General features: G+C 39.6%; 12 protein-coding genes across 12 annotated transcripts; 7 read left to right on the top strand and 5 right to left on the bottom strand.

The window, feature by feature from the left end:
- Positions 1–563: 563 nt before the first annotated feature.
- On the bottom strand, positions 564–1587 carry JH06_3325 (phosphatidylinositol-trisphosphate-5-phosphatase; the record flags this gene model as incomplete). The annotated part of the gene is made up of 5 exons (XM_014670858.1): positions 564–825; positions 855–1216; positions 1247–1360; positions 1385–1481; positions 1532–1587. 5 exons carry the CDS (start codon positions 1585–1587, stop codon positions 564–566), a joined length of 891 nt encoding a protein of 296 aa, XP_014526344.1.
- A 1528-nt stretch (positions 1588–3115) lies between these two features.
- JH06_3324 (galactosyltransferase) lies at positions 3116–4153 on the top strand (the record flags this gene model as incomplete). The annotated part of the gene is made up of 1 exon (XM_014670857.1): positions 3116–4153. One exon carries the CDS (start codon positions 3116–3118, stop codon positions 4151–4153), a length of 1038 nt encoding a protein of 345 aa, XP_014526343.1.
- A 123-nt stretch (positions 4154–4276) lies between these two features.
- On the bottom strand, positions 4277–4494 carry JH06_3323 (hypothetical protein; the record flags this gene model as incomplete). Its single annotated transcript, XM_014670856.1, has 2 exons — positions 4277–4417; positions 4450–4494. 2 exons carry the CDS (start codon positions 4492–4494, stop codon positions 4277–4279), a joined length of 186 nt encoding a protein of 61 aa, XP_014526342.1.
- Positions 4495–4673: 179 nt separating this feature from the next.
- Positions 4674–5984, top strand: JH06_3322 (cation diffusion facilitator family transporter; the record flags this gene model as incomplete). The annotated part of the gene is made up of 8 exons (XM_014670855.1): positions 4674–4825; positions 4856–4931; positions 4962–5004; positions 5037–5127; positions 5158–5320; positions 5353–5528; positions 5560–5699; positions 5731–5984. The coding sequence occupies 8 exons, from the start codon at positions 4674–4676 to the stop codon at positions 5982–5984; spliced, it is 1095 nt and encodes a 364-aa protein (XP_014526341.1).
- A 26-nt stretch (positions 5985–6010) lies between these two features.
- JH06_3321 (translation initiation factor if-2) lies at positions 6011–9118 on the bottom strand (the record flags this gene model as incomplete). The annotated part of the gene is given in 9 exon segments (XM_014670854.1): positions 6011–6076; positions 6108–6212; positions 6243–6289; positions 6308–6344; positions 6375–6449; positions 6481–6557; positions 6588–6741; positions 6772–8831; positions 8863–9118. 9 exon segments carry the CDS (start codon positions 9116–9118, stop codon positions 6011–6013), a joined length of 2877 nt encoding a protein of 958 aa, XP_014526340.1.
- An 85-nt stretch (positions 9119–9203) lies between these two features.
- Positions 9204–10589, bottom strand: JH06_3320 (hypothetical protein; the record flags this gene model as incomplete). The annotated part of the gene is given in 9 exon segments (XM_014670853.1): positions 9204–9481; positions 9500–9588; positions 9619–9678; positions 9710–9906; positions 9946–10194; positions 10225–10333; positions 10365–10435; positions 10466–10531; positions 10563–10589. 9 exon segments carry the CDS (start codon positions 10587–10589, stop codon positions 9204–9206), a joined length of 1146 nt encoding a protein of 381 aa, XP_014526339.1.
- A 143-nt stretch (positions 10590–10732) lies between these two features.
- On the bottom strand, positions 10733–10963 carry JH06_3319 (60S ribosomal protein L29; the record flags this gene model as incomplete). Its single annotated transcript, XM_014670852.1, is given in 3 exon segments — positions 10733–10792; positions 10825–10927; positions 10947–10963. 3 exon segments carry the CDS (start codon positions 10961–10963, stop codon positions 10733–10735), a joined length of 180 nt encoding a protein of 59 aa, XP_014526338.1.
- Positions 10964–11175: 212 nt separating this feature from the next.
- Positions 11176–12303, top strand: JH06_3318 (RNA-binding family protein; the record flags this gene model as incomplete). Its single annotated transcript, XM_014670851.1, has 7 exons — positions 11176–11254; positions 11288–11341; positions 11376–11450; positions 11482–11746; positions 11777–12047; positions 12076–12183; positions 12214–12303. The coding sequence occupies 7 exons, from the start codon at positions 11176–11178 to the stop codon at positions 12301–12303; spliced, it is 942 nt and encodes a 313-aa protein (XP_014526337.1).
- Positions 12304–13033: 730 nt separating this feature from the next.
- JH06_3317 (DNA mismatch repair protein) lies at positions 13034–14934 on the top strand (the record flags this gene model as incomplete). Its single annotated transcript, XM_014670850.1, has 7 exons — positions 13034–13393; positions 13425–13670; positions 13701–13741; positions 13772–14160; positions 14192–14343; positions 14374–14612; positions 14643–14934. The coding sequence occupies 7 exons, from the start codon at positions 13034–13036 to the stop codon at positions 14932–14934; spliced, it is 1719 nt and encodes a 572-aa protein (XP_014526336.1).
- A 448-nt stretch (positions 14935–15382) lies between these two features.
- Positions 15383–16053, top strand: JH06_3316 (cyclin; the record flags this gene model as incomplete). The annotated part of the gene is given in 3 exon segments (XM_014670849.1): positions 15383–15447; positions 15467–15760; positions 15792–16053. The coding sequence occupies 3 exon segments, from the start codon at positions 15383–15385 to the stop codon at positions 16051–16053; spliced, it is 621 nt and encodes a 206-aa protein (XP_014526335.1).
- Positions 16054–16266: 213 nt separating this feature from the next.
- Positions 16267–16638, top strand: JH06_3315 (cyclin-dependent kinase; the record flags this gene model as incomplete). Its single annotated transcript, XM_014670848.1, is given in 2 exon segments — positions 16267–16328; positions 16341–16638. The coding sequence occupies 2 exon segments, from the start codon at positions 16267–16269 to the stop codon at positions 16636–16638; spliced, it is 360 nt and encodes a 119-aa protein (XP_014526334.1).
- A 159-nt stretch (positions 16639–16797) lies between these two features.
- Positions 16798–17967, top strand: JH06_3314 (hypothetical protein; the record flags this gene model as incomplete). The annotated part of the gene is made up of 6 exons (XM_014670847.1): positions 16798–16830; positions 16865–17023; positions 17055–17265; positions 17296–17447; positions 17478–17636; positions 17668–17967. The coding sequence occupies 6 exons, from the start codon at positions 16798–16800 to the stop codon at positions 17965–17967; spliced, it is 1014 nt and encodes a 337-aa protein (XP_014526333.1).
- Between the last annotated feature and the right edge of the window lie 145 nt (positions 17968–18112).

Here is an 18112-nt window from a genome sequence, read left to right as displayed (position 1 = left end):
ACCGATAACCTTAACTCCCTTATCGGCAAATGCAACAGCCATAGGAAGACCCACATATCCGAGGCCTACAACACAAATCTTAAGATCACTAAACTCCATGCTAGAAAAAAGAAATGTGAGACGTTAAAAGAATATGATCACCTGCCGCCTAAAAACAAATATTCCCGTGTAAATGAAATCGAATAAACCTCTCATAAACACATCACTTGAACGCAATAAACAGAGTGAAACAGCAAAATTAAATTACATAGAGCCATCTGTTAAGGAATACAAGCCTGAGAGTTGGCAAACGAACTGTCCATTCGTAGTGAGTTCGATACTGAAGCGTTCTTCTGCAATATGAATACTAAGTACTCCCTATTCGTAAAATTCGATACGAATTAAACTACTTGTGCATATGTCGATCCCAATTCCACTAGAATCGCTACATGAAGTGGTAAACAAGTATAATTCGTTATGCGGTGATTCACCATCCATTGACCATTGACCATCTTTCCCGAACCTTCAAGACTGTTCAACGAAGTATCTCTGTCGAACAAGAATCCAGTTCGTAATACCTGCTCCTACAAATGAAGAAGGATTTCAGTACTGACGAGTCGTTTGTCCCATAGAACATCCTCACAAGGAATAGGACAACAAACCTTAATAGCAGTGATATTCAGAGAATCTGATTCCATCTGGAACTCAGACATACACAAATGAAGTGGTCTGCCGAAATCCTCTCGGAACCATTGAGTGGTCGTATTATTCTCTTCTTTCAATACGAATTCACACATGACTGGACGGTGATCCGATTGCAGGACATCTTCACACATCTGATAATCCCTACAATCAATACTTTTAATCTAAAATACCCTGCAACCTGGAATAAGTCCTTACATCCAGGAAGAGAATGCCACATGATGCGATCAACATACGAGGGGATTCGAATCGTTTGATCAGCTCCTTTTGTTTTATAGACTCGTCGAACGTCTTCTAAATTCGAATAATCCAGACATTTTCCCTTTTCCTTCTTTTCGAATTTGAAAGTGGGAGGGAAAGAAATAGGTGCTTCTTGGTAATCCAAAAATATCAACTTCTTTTGAATTACATCGTGCAATTGGTCTTTGGCCACTAATTCCGAGTAATCGTGATTCTTTGCTCCTTGCGCAATGTCTTGGAATATTCTTTCAAGGCTCGTTTCATTCAATCGGAAATTCAAATCTCCCGCCACAATCTACTTCTAATCAACAATTCACTCACATACAACGTAATGATAAACATATGAACACTCCCAATTCATCAATCCAATGTGTTCAGGAGAAAACGAACTCAATGTTGACTGAACATTGTGAATACGCTGAGCCAAGTAGCTCTTTCCCTAGAAGTCATTCTTTCATTCTACTTCAACCTTTAAATCTGAAGCGAAGTGCGATCCCACAAACAGAAGCGAATGATGGCCAAATCGCAATGAAATACCAACAGACCCCTTATTCCCTAATCTGCATATTCCTAAGTTAAATCCTTCATAAACAGTAGAAGGAGCAATAACAGTAAAGGGAGATGCAATTGATTTGCGAACTGCAGCAACAATAGTGATCGTTCCATGGTAACCAAGGATCTTCAATCGAGATCCGATAGATTCAGATTGGATGAAATACTCCTGTTTTTTTGAATTCACAAATTCATTAATAGCTTTGATGCTCTTTGTAGGAGATATACATTCCTGAAGAGAGAATAGATAGATGTCCTTTCCTTCAGGTACATGATGTATCAGATCACTAAATGACAAGGACTTCTCACCACAATTATAGGAGTGAACGATGATAGAAAGGTCTTTGACTTCAATGTGTGGAATGAAGACAGAAGAACTATGGAAAACCTAAAGAGAAAGATATACCTTGGGAGCAACGAATCGACCGGAGCTTCATGTTCACGATATATCCATATGAAGAATGTCAATAAGAGAGTGATACTTTCACATCCAAAAAACAACAAAACATTGAGAACTGATGACATGTGAAGATTAAATTCGGTTACCACAATGTACATTACACAGAGGAGTGATGAAGACCAGAGGATTGTGATCGATCGTACTTTAATTCGGATCGTGAACGACGTCGATATCAGGACTGAAGGAAGTGATTGGAAATGCTGATACAAGTACCTATACTGGATGATTAGCAAGATAATCAGAACTGGATTCGTTAGGTAACGATCTCGATAATCCAATTGGACCCTACAAATAATTCGTTCCTGTCAAGCATGACCATTGATGAGAAGAAGTATGATCGGAATGGATTAGCAAATACACAAACGATAGAAGAAGCGGAATAAGAGAAGAAACCAATACGTAGTGCCGTTTCTAGACATCATGACACAAGCAGATACAAACACTTTGACTGCTCTGTTGAGGTACGATTCTTGAAAAGTGATGTAGAAGACAAGTCACCCAACAGACACTTGATAGCAGAAACACTTCCCTCAGGTAATCCAATATCACCATTAAGATTCCTGAAAGTCGCATAATCCACTCAATTATTCCAATCAAAGAAAAGAGGAGAGACTAGGAATGACACCACTTCGCTACAAATACAGAAACCACAATGCCCAATATAATATAGACACTCAAATTAGGATTATGGAGAGTGTGTCGATAATGAATAAAAAACTACATCTCAATAAAACACAAACTACCATACAAAAGATGTAGCACATAATGATAGTATGAATCCTATCCAACCAGCAATTGAAAGAACTATTTCTTGCATCACGAAACACAATACAAATCTATTGTGAAACCTAGATATTTTCCACTACTGATAACCGATGACAAAATAGAGGAAAGATAAGTATGGTCAGACACAAACAAGAGGGAACTGAAATAGTAAAAACCCAAGTACCGTATATATGGGTGTGTAGCTCAAATGGTAGAGTGATCCCTTCGCAAGGGATAGGTAGCGGGATCGATGCCCGCCTCATCCAACTTTTCTTTTTCGTTCCATGCTGTCTATCTATTATGCTTTGGCTTCTTTCTTGTTAGGATCGCTAGTAGCTATTCTGACTCGTTTTTGTCTCTTGAGGATCGTAATGAATAGAACCTTCTCAAACGGAGTCATCCATAATCGGAATGGAAATGAAAGTTGATTCACAGAGTAATCTAGCGATCGATGACATGCATCATGACATCGAAGCTGTCAAGAAGGAAAGTAATGTTATTTTCAATGATGGGATACCAAAGCAGTTTCATTTTGAAGAATACAAAGAGTTAGATGAGTTTCTTACGCAGCGTTATGGATTGCCTTTCACATATAAACGACTACAACCAGATGTGTATCATTATATTCCCTATGGTTACGATTACCAATACCTTGCTGAACCTACGAACTTTTGTTCAGCGAGCACGTATATGGTAGTGATGATCATGTCAACAGTAAAGAAACCAGAAGAAAGAACAGTTCTTCGTCAAACCTGGTTTAAGAATCGGGTGATTGAAGGAAAGGAAGTCAAATATCTGTTTATTGTGTCAAGTAGTCCTGATCCAAGTGTGAATGCTATGATTGACGAAGAAGCAAGACAATACAACGACATTCTTCACATGGATCACTTGGATTCGTACAACAATATTACAATGAGTATTATGAATACATTTAACTGGTTACATCGTAACTGCCATTCGATTCGATATATCTTGAAAGGAGATCCTGATTCTTACTTCAATATGCCGAAGATCATCAATTGGTTGGAAAGTCTACCTCCAGAACGCCAAAAACGACTCTATCATGGATCTTGCTTCATCACTTCCTTTTTCATTCGAAAGCCTGGTTACAAGTGGGACACACCATTTGCTGTTGATAAGAATGATTTAGCGTGGCCTTATTGTGTGGGTGTGGGTTATGTGATTTCTGCTGATCTTCTTGCTCCTCTCGTTCTGGCTTCTCGCCACTATCCTTATATGTTGCGAACAGAAGATATGAGTATAGGATTAGCTGCTTTGATGCTGAACGTAACTCCGTATCGATATCATGACTATTATTGGACACCTCCTGAGAAATCTCACTATGGTTATATCAACCAATGCAAATGGCATGATTACTTTGATTTTCACAAGATTCCTTTGAGTGATGTAGAGAAGATTCACTCTGTGTTCAATGGTTCGGCTATAAAGTGTTAAAAATCATTTGTTTAAACACAAAATAATACAATAATGCTACAATAATGGTCACAACTATCCACAATACACTGCTAAATACTAAAGTAACTACAAAGAGTGTCTTTTTGGTTTTATGACTAATGTTCACCCAGCAATATGCTCGTACTGGTAAACGTACATTCCAGCTGCTGTACCAAGAAAGCCACCTAGAACTGTCGACATAAGGAGTACCTTCTCTGGAATCCTCCACTGATTGTTTACAGCCTTCCATTTATCAACAGCATACTACGTGTCAAAGCAAATTATATTCGAGATACCAAGATAAAGGAAATGATTCCCATAACTATGTAATAGACAAACATGTTCAAAACACCACTGATCATGACAAATCTCACTTCCTAGTAATAACTTGAGAATCGATAGAGCTACCTACTAAAAGACGATCTGAGTCAACTAAAATAACTCTACGTAGATATCTATGTAGAAAACACTCTCAATTGCGAGTCATATTTTATTTTTGTATGTCTAGAATACCGCATTCATGAATCTATGTTCGCTGCGTGGTGGTGCCTTGAGGTCTTGTTTGATGGAAATCAGAACTGGCCAAATCATTCTCTTACAAAATCAAGCAATACGTTCCTTTACATTTAAGCGGCAGAATGAGTTGTCGAGAAAAGAGAGAGAGATCATTCGGTAGAGACTTTTTCAAATCCTAATTTCTAGTCGTCGCCATGTTAAAGAAGGAAATGTAATTACATATATTGGTGCGGGTGTCAACGTGTTGTTATCTGGAATGAAAGTGGGTCTGTTTTGTTAGTATGATATCTAGGCAGTTTCAGGATACTTGTTGCACTCACCAGCATTGATAGCAGGTGAGATTGTTGTTATGGATATGAGGATGTAGATGCTGTTCATAGTTTATCAGATTTGATTGCAGATGGTATGGCACTCATTACAGTAAAGAAGAGTCGACAGGACCCTGATCTTCTCTATCCGTAGGTGAAGTTGTGTTTTATGAATGCTAGATATGGTCACGGAAAGGTAGAGGCTCTTGGTTCCATGGGAATTGCCTTGTTTCTCATGGGTACAGCAGTAATGATTGGTTGGGATAGTTATTTGGCACTCCAAGATGTCTTAGTGAATCAAACAGTCAATGATTATGCTGCCTCGCAGAATATATGGACCTATGTAGTAGGAATTGTAGTCTCTCTTCATTTCAGAGTGGTCCTGGAGTTTTGTGTTTTAGTATTATTGCCAAAGAGATTCTCTACCATGTAACAAAGAAAATTGGCGAACGGAACAACAGTAGTGTATTGGTGGCCAATGCTTATCACCATCGTTCAGATGTATGGGCTTCGGTAGTAGCCCTCATAGGATTAGGTGGATCCTATATAGGGTACAAATATGAGGTATGTCGTAATCGGTAGAATTCCTTGGTTTGATCCAGTGGGTGGAATTGCTGTGGGTGTATTGATTGCCAAAACTGGAATCGATCTGTTGAGTGGGAATTACTACAATCTGATGGATCGACAAGATTTGGATGAGAACAAATCGATGATGGAACACTGTGAGTGATAATATGAATTGTGATTAGATAGTGAGAAATCAAGGGATCCCATGTTGCTCGTTACGACACCGTCATCATGGCCCTCTAATGTATGTGGATTTGAAGATCGAAGTAGATCCAGAAATGAATGCAGAGAAGATGAGTGAAGTAGGAATAGAAGAAGCAAATAATAGAAAGATGGAGAAGAATGTACGTCAATTGTTATGTGAAGATTATGAAGACATTGAAGAAGTATTGGTTGGTTTTCAATTGAAGGGAACTACATTACAGTTAACATCAGAATGACTTGTTTGTTATAATGAAAACAACTGTTATTCCAATGGTTGACGTATATCTTTGTATTCATAAGTCTCAATAGTGTCTCCAGGTTGGAAATCCTAAGAATGATACTATTCATTTGATTCTCACAGTAAAATTCTGAATTTGAACTCCACATTCCTTTCCTTCCATCACACTATCCACTTCATCCTTGAAGTGTTTCATAGAATCAAACGTACTTCCCTTAAAGATAACCTAGTCTTCATTCCATTCTTTCACATATACATTAGACTCACGAACAATGCGATATACGGCTTGTCTTGCAAGAGTCCCTGAAATTACCTTACAACCAGCAATCAATGAATTCTTATCTGAGGATTCAAATGTCTATACTTCAACCTCTCCATATACATATACTTGAAGGACTGTAGCAGAAGCTGTAACAACAGGAGCATTCACAATAGGCATAAACTCAACAGCTTTCTGTTTCATCTGCACTCAGACTCTCTCTCCAAATCACTACCTCATCCAGAAGAGAATAGATGATATTCCCTGTGACACTCAATACATGAAGGTTCTTCATTATCTTCTGGATCTTTCCTTCAAATCAGTCATTTCATTTTCATATACCTGGTGTCTTTGTATTGAAACACACCATCATTCCTTTGCAATCATGAGTAAGCTCCACATCACTCTGATTCACCACTCCCATGCTCGCATTCACAATCTGAAACTCTGCATTCTTTAGACTACTATTCAATCCTTCAATTTCGTGGCGCAATGCCTAGCATTCAATTACTCACTCATCACTCACATCAATACTACCATCAACATCTGTCTTCAGGATTAAAGGAATGAGAGTTTTTGTCATTTCTTCTGACAAATTCTCTCCCGATTTCTTAGCTGTTAGCATCTTCTGTCGGGCAAGTCGTCGTTGGCGATAACTCACTACAGCAGCTGCTTCACTCTCATTCTTAACTTCCAATAACCATTCGCCACTATTCACAGTTCGATTGATTCCACTCACTTCTACTGTATCTCCTGCATATCCTTTTTGGACACTTTTTCCGGAATTCCAAATCTGTTTAATACGACCATACTCTGTACCAATCACACACACAGAACCCACTTTCAATTGACCCCATCGAATGACAGTGTTAAACACTGTTCCCACTCCTTCCTTGACAATCGACTCAAGAACAACCGCTTCTCCAGGAGCATTTCGATCAGCTCGAATCTCCTGAAGAAGTCCCTCCTCATAGAGTGTGTGTTTGAGTTGATCAATTCCTTCGCCAGTAATGCTATCGATTCCTACAATACTCACATCTCCTCCAAAAGGAGTTGTGACAATATCGTAATCAAGCAGAGCTGTACTGATTTTTTTGATAGCTTGATCTTTGTTAACAGTTTTCTTTCCACATTTGGTGACAGCTACGACAAATGGTGTGTGTGTTTTTTTAATAATCTCAATCACCTCTTTTGTTTGCTCCTTTATTCCATCATCAGCTGCTATAATCAATAATATGATATCTGTAGCAGTTGCGCCTCGTTGGCGCATTGTCGCAAAAGCCGCATGACCTGGCGTATCAATGAAGGTGATTCGATTGGAGTTATCCAACATCACATTAAAACTAGAAATGGCTTGTGTGATTCCTCCTGCCTCCTTTGCCGCTACACTTGTTTTCCTTAGATAGTCAAGAAGTGTGGTTTTCCCGTGATCCACATGACCCATCACAGCAATTACAGGAGGACGAGATGGGAGAGTCGTTGGGGATTCTTGCATGACGTGAGGTTGGAGGTTGAATCGATTCTTCACTCGCACTTCAATATCTTGATCCATTGCAAGCAGTTCAACCACATCACAACTAACCAGATCATCTTTAGAATTGATACCTTCTTGAATGTCACCAATTCGAGATAAACACTCCTTTACCGAAATGCCAAGTAACTGAGAGGCTTTTGAAACACTAACTTCTTCTTCCACAGAGATCACTTTGGTTGATGTATTTCGCTTCTTCTTGCGTTGTATAGCATTTGCTGGGGCAAGATTCGTTGGTTCTGATACATCTGGAAGAGTAGTAACAGTGCTTGCGTTGGAAACGGCTGTTTCATTATTGACAAGGGTCTCATCAAACAACGGTTTCGAAGTTGTGACTACCTCATTTGCTTTCAGGACATCTCCTAGAAGCGATCCAACACGTATCTGCGCCTTTCTTCGCAATTCGTCAAGATCAATCTTGGGCTCCTCAACCAGTATTTGCGGTTCTGGATTCTTTACACCAAATTGGATCTGTTCCCGATCTTCGCGTTCCATTTTCTCAATCTCACTGTTGAAGGGATCTTCAAAATCAAGGGCATTGCTGGTTGGGGATACAGAATCCAAAGTATCTGTGAACGGGAGTGATGAACCCAGTCCAAGAGCATCACGAGATGATTGATAGGAACCATCTCGTTTCGCTACAGGACCATCTAGGTTGAGAACTTCTGACAGATTTCCAATTTTCGAAGAGGAGTCACTCTTCGTTTGATTCATCGGATGTAAAAAGGAGAAGATCGATGGAAGAGGCTTTGAATCAGTATTGTTGGCTAAAAGAGACATTGTATCGGTAATTTGAATCGGAAGAGGGGGCAACTCACTCATTTCCTTCGGAGCTGTCTTTGAAGATAGAACAACCTTCTCTTTTCTCTTCTTCTTCTTGGATGCCTTTGGTGTATCCATGGCTCCTTTAGGATTCTTACTGGACTCGTTACTATTTGCAACACTAAATGAGGATTGTGACTTCACGATTTCATCAATAATGGAAGAACCAAACTCAGAGGGCTTTGTTTGTCCTAGAGTCTCTTTGGATTGGCCCTTCTTTCCTTTTCTTCCGTCTACACTTAATAGAAACGCAAAGATGGAAACTCGATGATGTCGTGGAATTCGATGCATTGAGTTCTCTTGTAAGCTCATCCACTCTCTTTTTACACTGTCCGTACTGCTCTACCAGCTGCTTGATCGTATCCATTTCTGGTTGCATCGATGCAACGCCAGTTTGTACTGCTCTCCTTAGGGTCTCTTGTTTTGCAGTAGCTAATTGCTCCTGCACAGAGAAGAGCATTTCTTTTGCCTTCTTCAGTTGAAGAGGCAAATCAACCTTCTTTGCAGCATTTCTCAACATTTATCACAACAGAACAACAGGATCTTGGATAGAATGGGAAAAACACAACAACGAAAGGAATGATGTTGGTCCAAACAAACAAAACTTAGGGAATTGTTTCAATACTGTTGTTATAGGGAGGATAATGGAAATCCTCAACAGAAAAAACACCTTCATCGATCTTCTTTTGCACGGTGGGCATCACACGGTGCATTTCCTTCATCAGATGACGAATTGTATTGCAAACCTCCTGGAATCCATCTTCTCCCCACCATTTAGTCTGATTCGCATACAGACATCTTCCTCCACATTCATGGAAAATGTCGCAGGAAGTACAAGGTTCTCCCACACTTTCGGAGTTAAACAAATTCTTAGGGTGGAATCCTTTTCATCAACATCCACTTAAAAGAGTACCCTTTGCATTGATGTTAGTGATACACTCCAACTCAGCGGCAATGGGACAACTACTCACACCTCCACCTGTAGTGATACTATGAATAAAAAAATGATACAATAGTCACTTGAAGGATGTCAAACCAGACCCACAACGAACTCCCTTTACCTTCTCACCAATCAGGAAACTAGTAATAAGAATCACAATGGGAACTCAACCTATAGAGAATTCCTGTGAAAGGAGCAATTGGGAGAATTGTATTGTCTTCTCGTAACTGTCGTTCGAACTCATCAGCAAGACGTGTAATGCCAGGATTGTAACTCTCATCACGCCATTTACACCATTCTTCAATTCGCTGCTTGTCTGGTGTATCCCAATTGCAATCCAGTTGCCAGTGAACATGTGGGAAACCAATCTTGATGAGATGTGATTATGAAGGAACCAAAACAAATACAATCATTAGGATATGCATGACTTCCTCGTAAATGTCACCCTGTTGCTCAACCGACACCGTCATTCGAGCAACAATATCGTTCTTGAACCCTACACTCTTGATGTAAGCGACATTCTCCATGATACGCTCGTAGGTTCCTTGACCACGGCAGCGATTCGTAATTTCGGGACGGCCATCTATAGAGCAGAGAATTGTATCAACACGAAGTAAATAATCTAACTTCACTGTCTTCAACAATGTGGCGTTCGTCTAGGGATCAGAGAGATGAATGATCAGAACCTGGAAACAGTATTTGGCATTGGGGAACATGTCCATGATCTTGTAGATTGTGCGCGTCTTCAGAAGAGGCTCACCTCCATAGAAACAGATGCACAAATCATCAATCTCCCTTTTCGTTAGAAACGCGTAGACACCTATACTTGAAGGGTTCCAGCTTGGAAATGTTATAACTCATCTCTTTCGGATGCGTATCTCTCTCGTACTCATCAATCTACAACTAAATACAGCAAAACAATTCTACTGTGATGTTTTCAATGTCTTCATAGTTTTCATCTGAGCCACAATACGTGCAAGTGAGATTACAACTCTGTCCATAAGAGGTCTTCTTCCATTCGTACCTGTGTAAGGGTGATAAACAATAACATTTCCAGTACCTTCGACCGATAGTTGAGAAAACAAGTGATCGATCCACAGAACCACAGAATTCATATAATCGAAATAAGACATCGATAGGTGTATGAAAACAAACAAGGCATATACTGTCCCTCGTATTGCGTCAAAGAGTGGCTTATTCCTTCTTATTGTGCTTCTTGGAGAAGCGAAGGTTTCTAAGGAACTTGGGATCAACCTAGAAAATCACATCGTCAAGTCGATACCTACTCCCTTCATGCAACGAGCACGTTGACGTTGAGGTCTCTTGATACCATTCTTATGGTTCTTGATACTCTGATTACGAGCGGTATGATGCTTTTGCTTCACCATTCTAAACAACCATTAGAAACTCTTCCTTCACTTTCATATTCAAGGGTCCACCAGAAAATAATAAAACTAGTGTCATCCATACCTTCTTCTTAATACAGGACAATAATCTGTGACAAATGGATTGTGGCAAGTGAAACAAGACCCAATTTTTTAAAGATCCCATATTATATGGACTGGAGAGTATAGAATTAGGGCTATTCTTTATCATTCATCAATCACTTCAATTCCTTTCTACAGTATTGACAGGCTATGTCCCGAACATTGTGGATTGGAGATGTACAAGATAATTGGACAGAAGACTATCTGTGTGCGCTGATGCGCAATGCAAGTAACAGATATCTATACCTTTTGATTGAGTTAGAGGGTCTTGTGTCTATCAAATTAATGCGAGATCGGTCTACCAATGAACCTCAAGGTTTGTTTTTTGTTGAAATGTTAATTTGTCCTAGGATTTGGTTTTATCGACTTTGCAACAGAAGAAGATGCGATTAATGCGTTGAATGGATATAATGGTCGTCCTATTCGTATTGATGTTGAATTATTGTAATGGTGTAGCGGGAACTGGATATACCTTTCGTTTAAATTTTGGAGGAGGTAGTAAGAATATCAATCTAGCAGACAATTATGGACTCTACATTGGAGAGCTGGAATCAAATGTAACAGATGCAATGCTGTGGCAAATTTTCAAGGAGAAGTATATCTCCTTCTGTGGAGCTAAAGTGATGCGAGAAACGGGAACAGGTGTAAGTAAGGGTTTTGGATTCATTCAATTCCGTGCTCGTGATGAAGCAGAGAGAGCACTTCGAGAAATGAACGGATAGTTGTCGATGTGTTTCGTTCTGATGTGTAGTGTGATCAATGGCCGTGCTATTCGTCTCAGTTACTCCTCTGCTCGTAGCTGGCTCCACGAAGATGAAAATCCTGCGGTTTCTCCAGATGCGAGTTCTCGATACAATGTGATTATGGAAGGACCTGAAATCCCCAATATTAAACCACCTCCACCAACTCCTGCAATGATTGCAAAGACATTAGCGAACAATACGAGCGGAGCAGCTGCTCTTGTAGATGCTTATGGAAATGCTTATGAGAATCCTATGTTTGCTTATGATCCAGTGTACCAAGTATGAGTAGATATGGAGTGTAATATAGGCTGCGTACCAAGCCAAACAACGAGAGAAGATGCGACGCATTCAGAGTGGAGAGGAAGTGGATGTAAATGATGTGGAAGTACCAAACGATCGATATAAACCGTTTAGTGTAATTGCAGTTGAATGAGGTGATGGATAGGTTCAGGAAGAGAATTCCAAGTTTATCCAGAAAGCTGGAGCAATGTTCGATTTGCCCTCACTAAATATTCCCCAACTACCTAAGAAATAATAGTCTGTTTGTTACTTCACTTTGAATCCCGCCATTATTGCCTCCATTTTGTTTTCTCTATTATGGAAGGTATGAGAGATTTGACATTGGTTTGATGACTAGAGGAGATTGTAGTGAGTCTTGCTCTCTTTTACAAAGAGGTAGATGATTGGGTGCTAGGATCAACAGTAGACGTCCCACGAATATGGTGCAGCAATTGACGTGGCTAATATAAAGCGAAACGAACAAGATCGGGATCGTGCGCTTCTTCTGTTTTTGTTCAGTACTTGTCTTAGATGTAGAATCGAATATGACGACAATGCACAGTTCAACAATCTGGAAACGTTGATTGTCCAAAACAACGTTGATATTGTCTACACCTATGGTTCTGTTGAAACGGGAAAGTTGCAGCACATTGCGAAATTATTGGAACAACTCGATGTTAGGTTGCAAATTGTTAAGAAGAAGTGGGTTTCGGTTTTTGTGTTGATTGTAGTGACTTTGTCTCATTTGATGTGGAGCACGAGTTGTCTGTATTAGTTGGTGCTGATAATCTGAACTTGTATCCATCAATCTTGCAGATGCAGTTGGCAATGAAGGCAAGTGGTGTTTTGGTTTCGGTCGACTCTTTTATATTCAGTGATTTGTAGCAATTGCATTTATGCAGTGGAGGATATGTTGGCAAGTACACGCTTCTTCCCTATTCCATCAACAAGTGGGTGAAGACGATCGCTCTAATGGACTTAGTTATATGCGACTTGATAGTTCTGTACTAACGACATTAAATGTCTTTCCGTTGGAGAAGGTGAAAGATAAAGTATCTAGCATTTTCGGTTTGTTGAATGTGACCGTAACTGCAGGAATGGGAGAACGGCTGCTACGTCGTTGGCTACGTCAGCCTCTTGTGAACGTTGATGAGATCAATCAGCGTCTGGATCTCGTCGAGTTATTTAAGGAAGAGGACGAACTTCGGGAAGAACTTCGAGATAATGCACTTAAAGGAATTGTTGACGTTGAGAAGTATGTGCGTCGTCTGGAACGAAAGGCACGTTTTCGATTACAAGATTTGTATGTTATGTATTTGACAGTGAAGAAATTGGAACCTATTCTAGTACTTGTGATGTGATTGTTTGATGCCTTAGGAATGTTTGAAACGTTGTTGTCATAAGAATCGTAGTGTACTGGATACGGTATTTATTGAGCCTCTGGAAGAGCTGATAGGAGCTTTTTCTCCATTTCTCCAGATGACAGAGCAAGTGATTGATTCTAAATCATTGTCTCTTTCACCTCCTGAATTTAACGTGGCTCCTACATTTGATGAGGGTCTCAAAGATATAGCAGCCAAGAAGAATGAAGCTTACAACGAGATTGCTCGAATCTTTGACATGGTTAGAATAAGGAGGAGTGTTGATGGGTAGTATCGTGAACGTTATCCTCAATTGGAGATTCGCTGTGAGAGGTATAAACGATTGGAATTGCTAATGTAAAGAAATGCTCGTTATGGTTACTGTCTTCGGGTATTGAGTCGTTACAACAATGAAGTTAATGCGATTCCTGGTGTGAGCGTGTTACAAGTGTTGAAGAATGGCATTTACTTCACTCTTGACGGAGATGAGTCGGATCTGAACTTCCTATTCATTTCTAGTGATTTACGTTCTATTTCAGCAGAATATGAGCAATACACAGCCGAATACAATGTTGCTCAGCAATCTTTGGTTGAGAAAATAACAGATGTTGCTCTAACATATATGCCTCTATTTAACATCTTTTCTTCACTTATCTCACAGCTTGACTTGCTTTCCAGTTTTGCTTATGTCTCTACAACAGCTGTCATTCCATATACACGACCTAAGTTCCTTGATATCACCAAAGAGAATTGTAGGTCATTGGATATTCGACTGAAACAAAGATATCAAAATTGAGAAAGCTCGTCATCCGTTGCTTGAACTTCAGTCCAATGTTCTGTTCATACCCAACAACTATTCTATGAGAAGTAAAAAAGAAAATGTCGTTATCATCACAGGACCAAATATGGGAGGGAAAAGTACGTACATGCGTCAGGTATGCTTTTTGTTATGGATTGATGAGAAGCTTGGAATCCTGACGATTATGGCGCAAATTGGCTGCTTTGTTCCTGCTGAAAGTGCTGTATTTCCGCCGTTCACAGCTCTTTTTACGCGGATCGGAGCTTCTGATAATCAATCTCGTGGTGTTTCCACCTTCATGAGTGAGATGATTGACATGTCCAACATCCTGAGTGCATGCCAGGACAAGAACGATAAAACCAATAGTTTGATTGTGATTGACGAATTGGGACGAGGAACCTCGACGTTGGTATGGGATTGGGTATTTATTGATAGATATGATGGACTGGGATTATCTTGGGGAATTCTGGAATACATCATTAAGGAGATTCCTCAGTGTTACTGTCTCTTTACTACCCATTACTATGAGTTGACAACAATTGCCAAATCATTTAAAAATGTGAAGAATATTCATGTTACTGCATCTTGTAAAGAGAACTATATTACAATGTTGTATGGAGTTTTGGATGGTCCTTCGGACAAGTCGTTTGGTATTAATGTTGCTCAATTATGCAATTTTCCTAAGGAAATTATTGAGGTGATTGCGAGAATTGAAGATGATTTGTAGGATGCTGAGAAGAAAGTTTGGGAATTAGAAGCCATTGCAAAGGCCAATTATGGACAACGGAACTCGGAAAAACGGGTCTCTGATTCGTCTTTGAGTTGTGTTGAGTCGAAGATTCGCTCTTTACTACAGAGTCCACATATATCGCAAGGAGATATTAAGGAATTGACGGATAGCATAGAACGGCTATCTTTTTCTGTTTGTTGATCATTAATGAATTCATGACAGCATCCTTTTCGAATTCATCACAATGGTTTGATTTGATGGCTCTGAATAAATTGAAGGAATGAGTGGATTCGTGGAACAACGGATACAGACTTGCAGGACATCTATTGTTCAAACAACCCTTCTCTATCAAAAGATGAGATTCAAACTATATTTTTGAATTGTACCGCATGTAGATTTCAATAAGAAGACTTATGCATAGTCCTTGTAGAATTGGGAAGCAAAAATGATATTAATCAACGGGTTGTCTACTCAGCAATCATATACTTTCGGCGATTCTATTCCAAGTACGTGATATCCTCCATCTTAGAACTAGAATTGGGTTTTATGAAGTTCATCCGTATCTAGCTGTTCCTACATGCTTCTATCTTGCTGGAAAGATTGAGGAAATAGGAATATCTGTTACTCGTGTATTATCCTTCTTGGAATCTGTCTGTAAATCACACAAGATTGCACCTCTACAGTGGACGGTCGAAGAAGTATTGTGTTGTGAGAATTGTCTTCTTCAAACAATGGATTTCTGTCTTCTTCTCCACCATCCAGTCCGTCCTCTTCGTCACATTCTTTCAGTGTTGCATTGTGAGGAGTATCTTCAAACATGCCTGTCACTGTCTATTTCGCTTTCTAATCAATAGAAACATTATAAATGACTGCTACTTCACAACGATTCCTCTCTTGTATCCTCCACATCTCATTGCTGCCACAACTATCTATATGATGTGTATCTACAATAGCATTGATCCACAGAAGGTCTTTGAACAAATGGGAATTGAAATGTCAATGGTGAAAGCCATCTGCGCTCATATCTGTGGTTTTTATGATTCAGGAGAGGAACTATGGCCAGGATCGATTAGTGATACGATCTTGTCTCTATCTTCTCAGTTTCATAGGGAATAACATATATGTTTCCTATGGGTTTGGTTGGCTCCTATTGGATCAGCAGAGAAGTCTGGATGTCTACCATGTGGTATTGTCAATTTCTCCCTTTTCTCAAACACTGATGATCTTCGTTGTTGACGAAGCCTATCGATTTGATATACGGAAAAAACCTGAAATGGGTATTCAAAGAAATCCACTTTGTGAACTGTTTGTTCATTCTAGTTTTCCAACATGAATTATGGAAGTCAAATTGATTACAGTGACAAGTACTATGATGAACAATATGAATATCGGTATATGAGCAGAAGAACTCTTAGATTTAGTCATGTCACGTTACCCAAGGAATTGTCAAAGCAGATCCCTTCAGGACAGTTACTATCAGAAAAGGAATGGAGATCTCTTGGGATCCAGATGAGTTTGGGGTGGGAACATTATGCTACACACAAGTACATTTTGTCATCTGTAACTGATCTATTTAGACCAGAACCTAATATTCTCTTGTTTCGGAGGCCGTTAGGGACAAATGGACAGACAGGTAAAGTGGACCCAGAACTTGCGGAAAGACAGAGGAGACAGTTTAGGAAGCAATATGGACTTGAATAGAGAGGTTATTTTGACAGATGCTGTTTTCGTTTTTCATTTGTGTGTTTGTTGTGATTCCCGGGTACTCATAAGACGGAGTGGAAATACCGTTTTCAGCTGTCATCGTTTCATGAATGAAATCAAGCCTTTTTTGAAACCCAGTTTCATAAATCGTTGACTATGGAGGGTTTAGATATTGATGAGGAGTCTGACGTTCGTCTTAAGATGGAATAGGGTGATAGATTAGGAAATGTCTTTATCGAGGGCCCAGGAAATCATCCGTGAGCAGGCAGACCGGATTCGTCAGCTAGAGGATATTGAAGAGGCGTATCATCGGTTGCAGAAAGAATTTGATCGTCTAAAGTCTGACATGACATCTAGGCAACAGCAACAAGCAAATCCACAAGTGAATCGTATCAAGAACAGATAAACTGTAGAATGACACGTTGATTGCAGAGTTGCATGCAGCAAAAGAGACGATTCGTGAGAAAGACCGTCGACTGCAGTATCTAGAGGAGGCGAACAACCGATTTGTATTTCGAATGAGAAATCTCCAAGTGGAGATTTCGGGCAAGGATAATGAGATCCAGGAGTTAAAACAGGAAATTACCTTTATGAAGAGAAAGCTCGATAAGCCAATGGAGATTTGTATGCTTATGGATCAAATATGACGTATAGTGATTAACGAAATCAAGCAGAAGGACTTGATTATTGAGAGTTATAAACGTAAGCAGCGTCAGAACCGCAGTATGTCGATTAGGATTGAAGAGGGGGACATTGAGCACATGTCTGCTTCATCCATGGGATCTGTACCTAGCAGCTATGTGGGTGTAAGTATTGCAGTTACAAGTAATTCCTAGTCGATGAGTCAGCAAAACAGCTGGTATCATGGTCGTCGTCGCTACATCCGTCAAAACCGTGTAAGTGTCCAAGATGAAACTGAAATCATCAACGAATGGAATAAAACACTTCAAATCTTTGGCGATCACTGTGATCCATCGTTTGTGCTTCATTTGAAAGTATGTTTGGATGTCTGTCTTCATCGAATAGCAATACGTTCTTTTAAGTATATCCCGTTTAGCCATGTTAGCGAAAGATGTGGACAGTACGGATGAAGGTATTTTCTCACAATGTTGCTATCTGTGTTCTAAGCCCTTTTCTTGTCTTCATAAATCGCATGTCTGCTTTTATTGTGGTTATCTCTTTTGTCGTCAGTGTGCTCCGAGGACTCTTCCTTTAGGTTTGAAGAATGAGGAAAAGACTGTAAGAATTACATTAATGCTTGAGAAACAGATTTGTGTTTTATGTGAGGCTATGTATCGTTTTGTATATAAGAAAGATGACAGTTAGTTTGTTTGTGTTTGTTGCATAAACTTAGAACATGTATTCAACCTATTCAAGTAGAAATGACAAAGACCGATGAAGAAGAAATGCCTCCTCCTGCTCCGGAATAGATGTAAATGTATGTTTTGAGAAATCCAATATGTTGTCATTG

Source organism: Blastocystis sp. subtype 4, assembly GCF_000743755.1.
Source record: "Blastocystis sp. subtype 4 strain WR1 chromosome Unknown seqid_0220, whole genome shotgun sequence".
Taxonomy (NCBI): Eukaryota; class Bigyra; order Opalinata; family Blastocystidae; genus Blastocystis; species Blastocystis sp. subtype 4.
The sequence above is the reverse complement of the archived record's forward strand: the minus strand, read 5'-3'. Positions and strand labels throughout refer to the sequence as shown.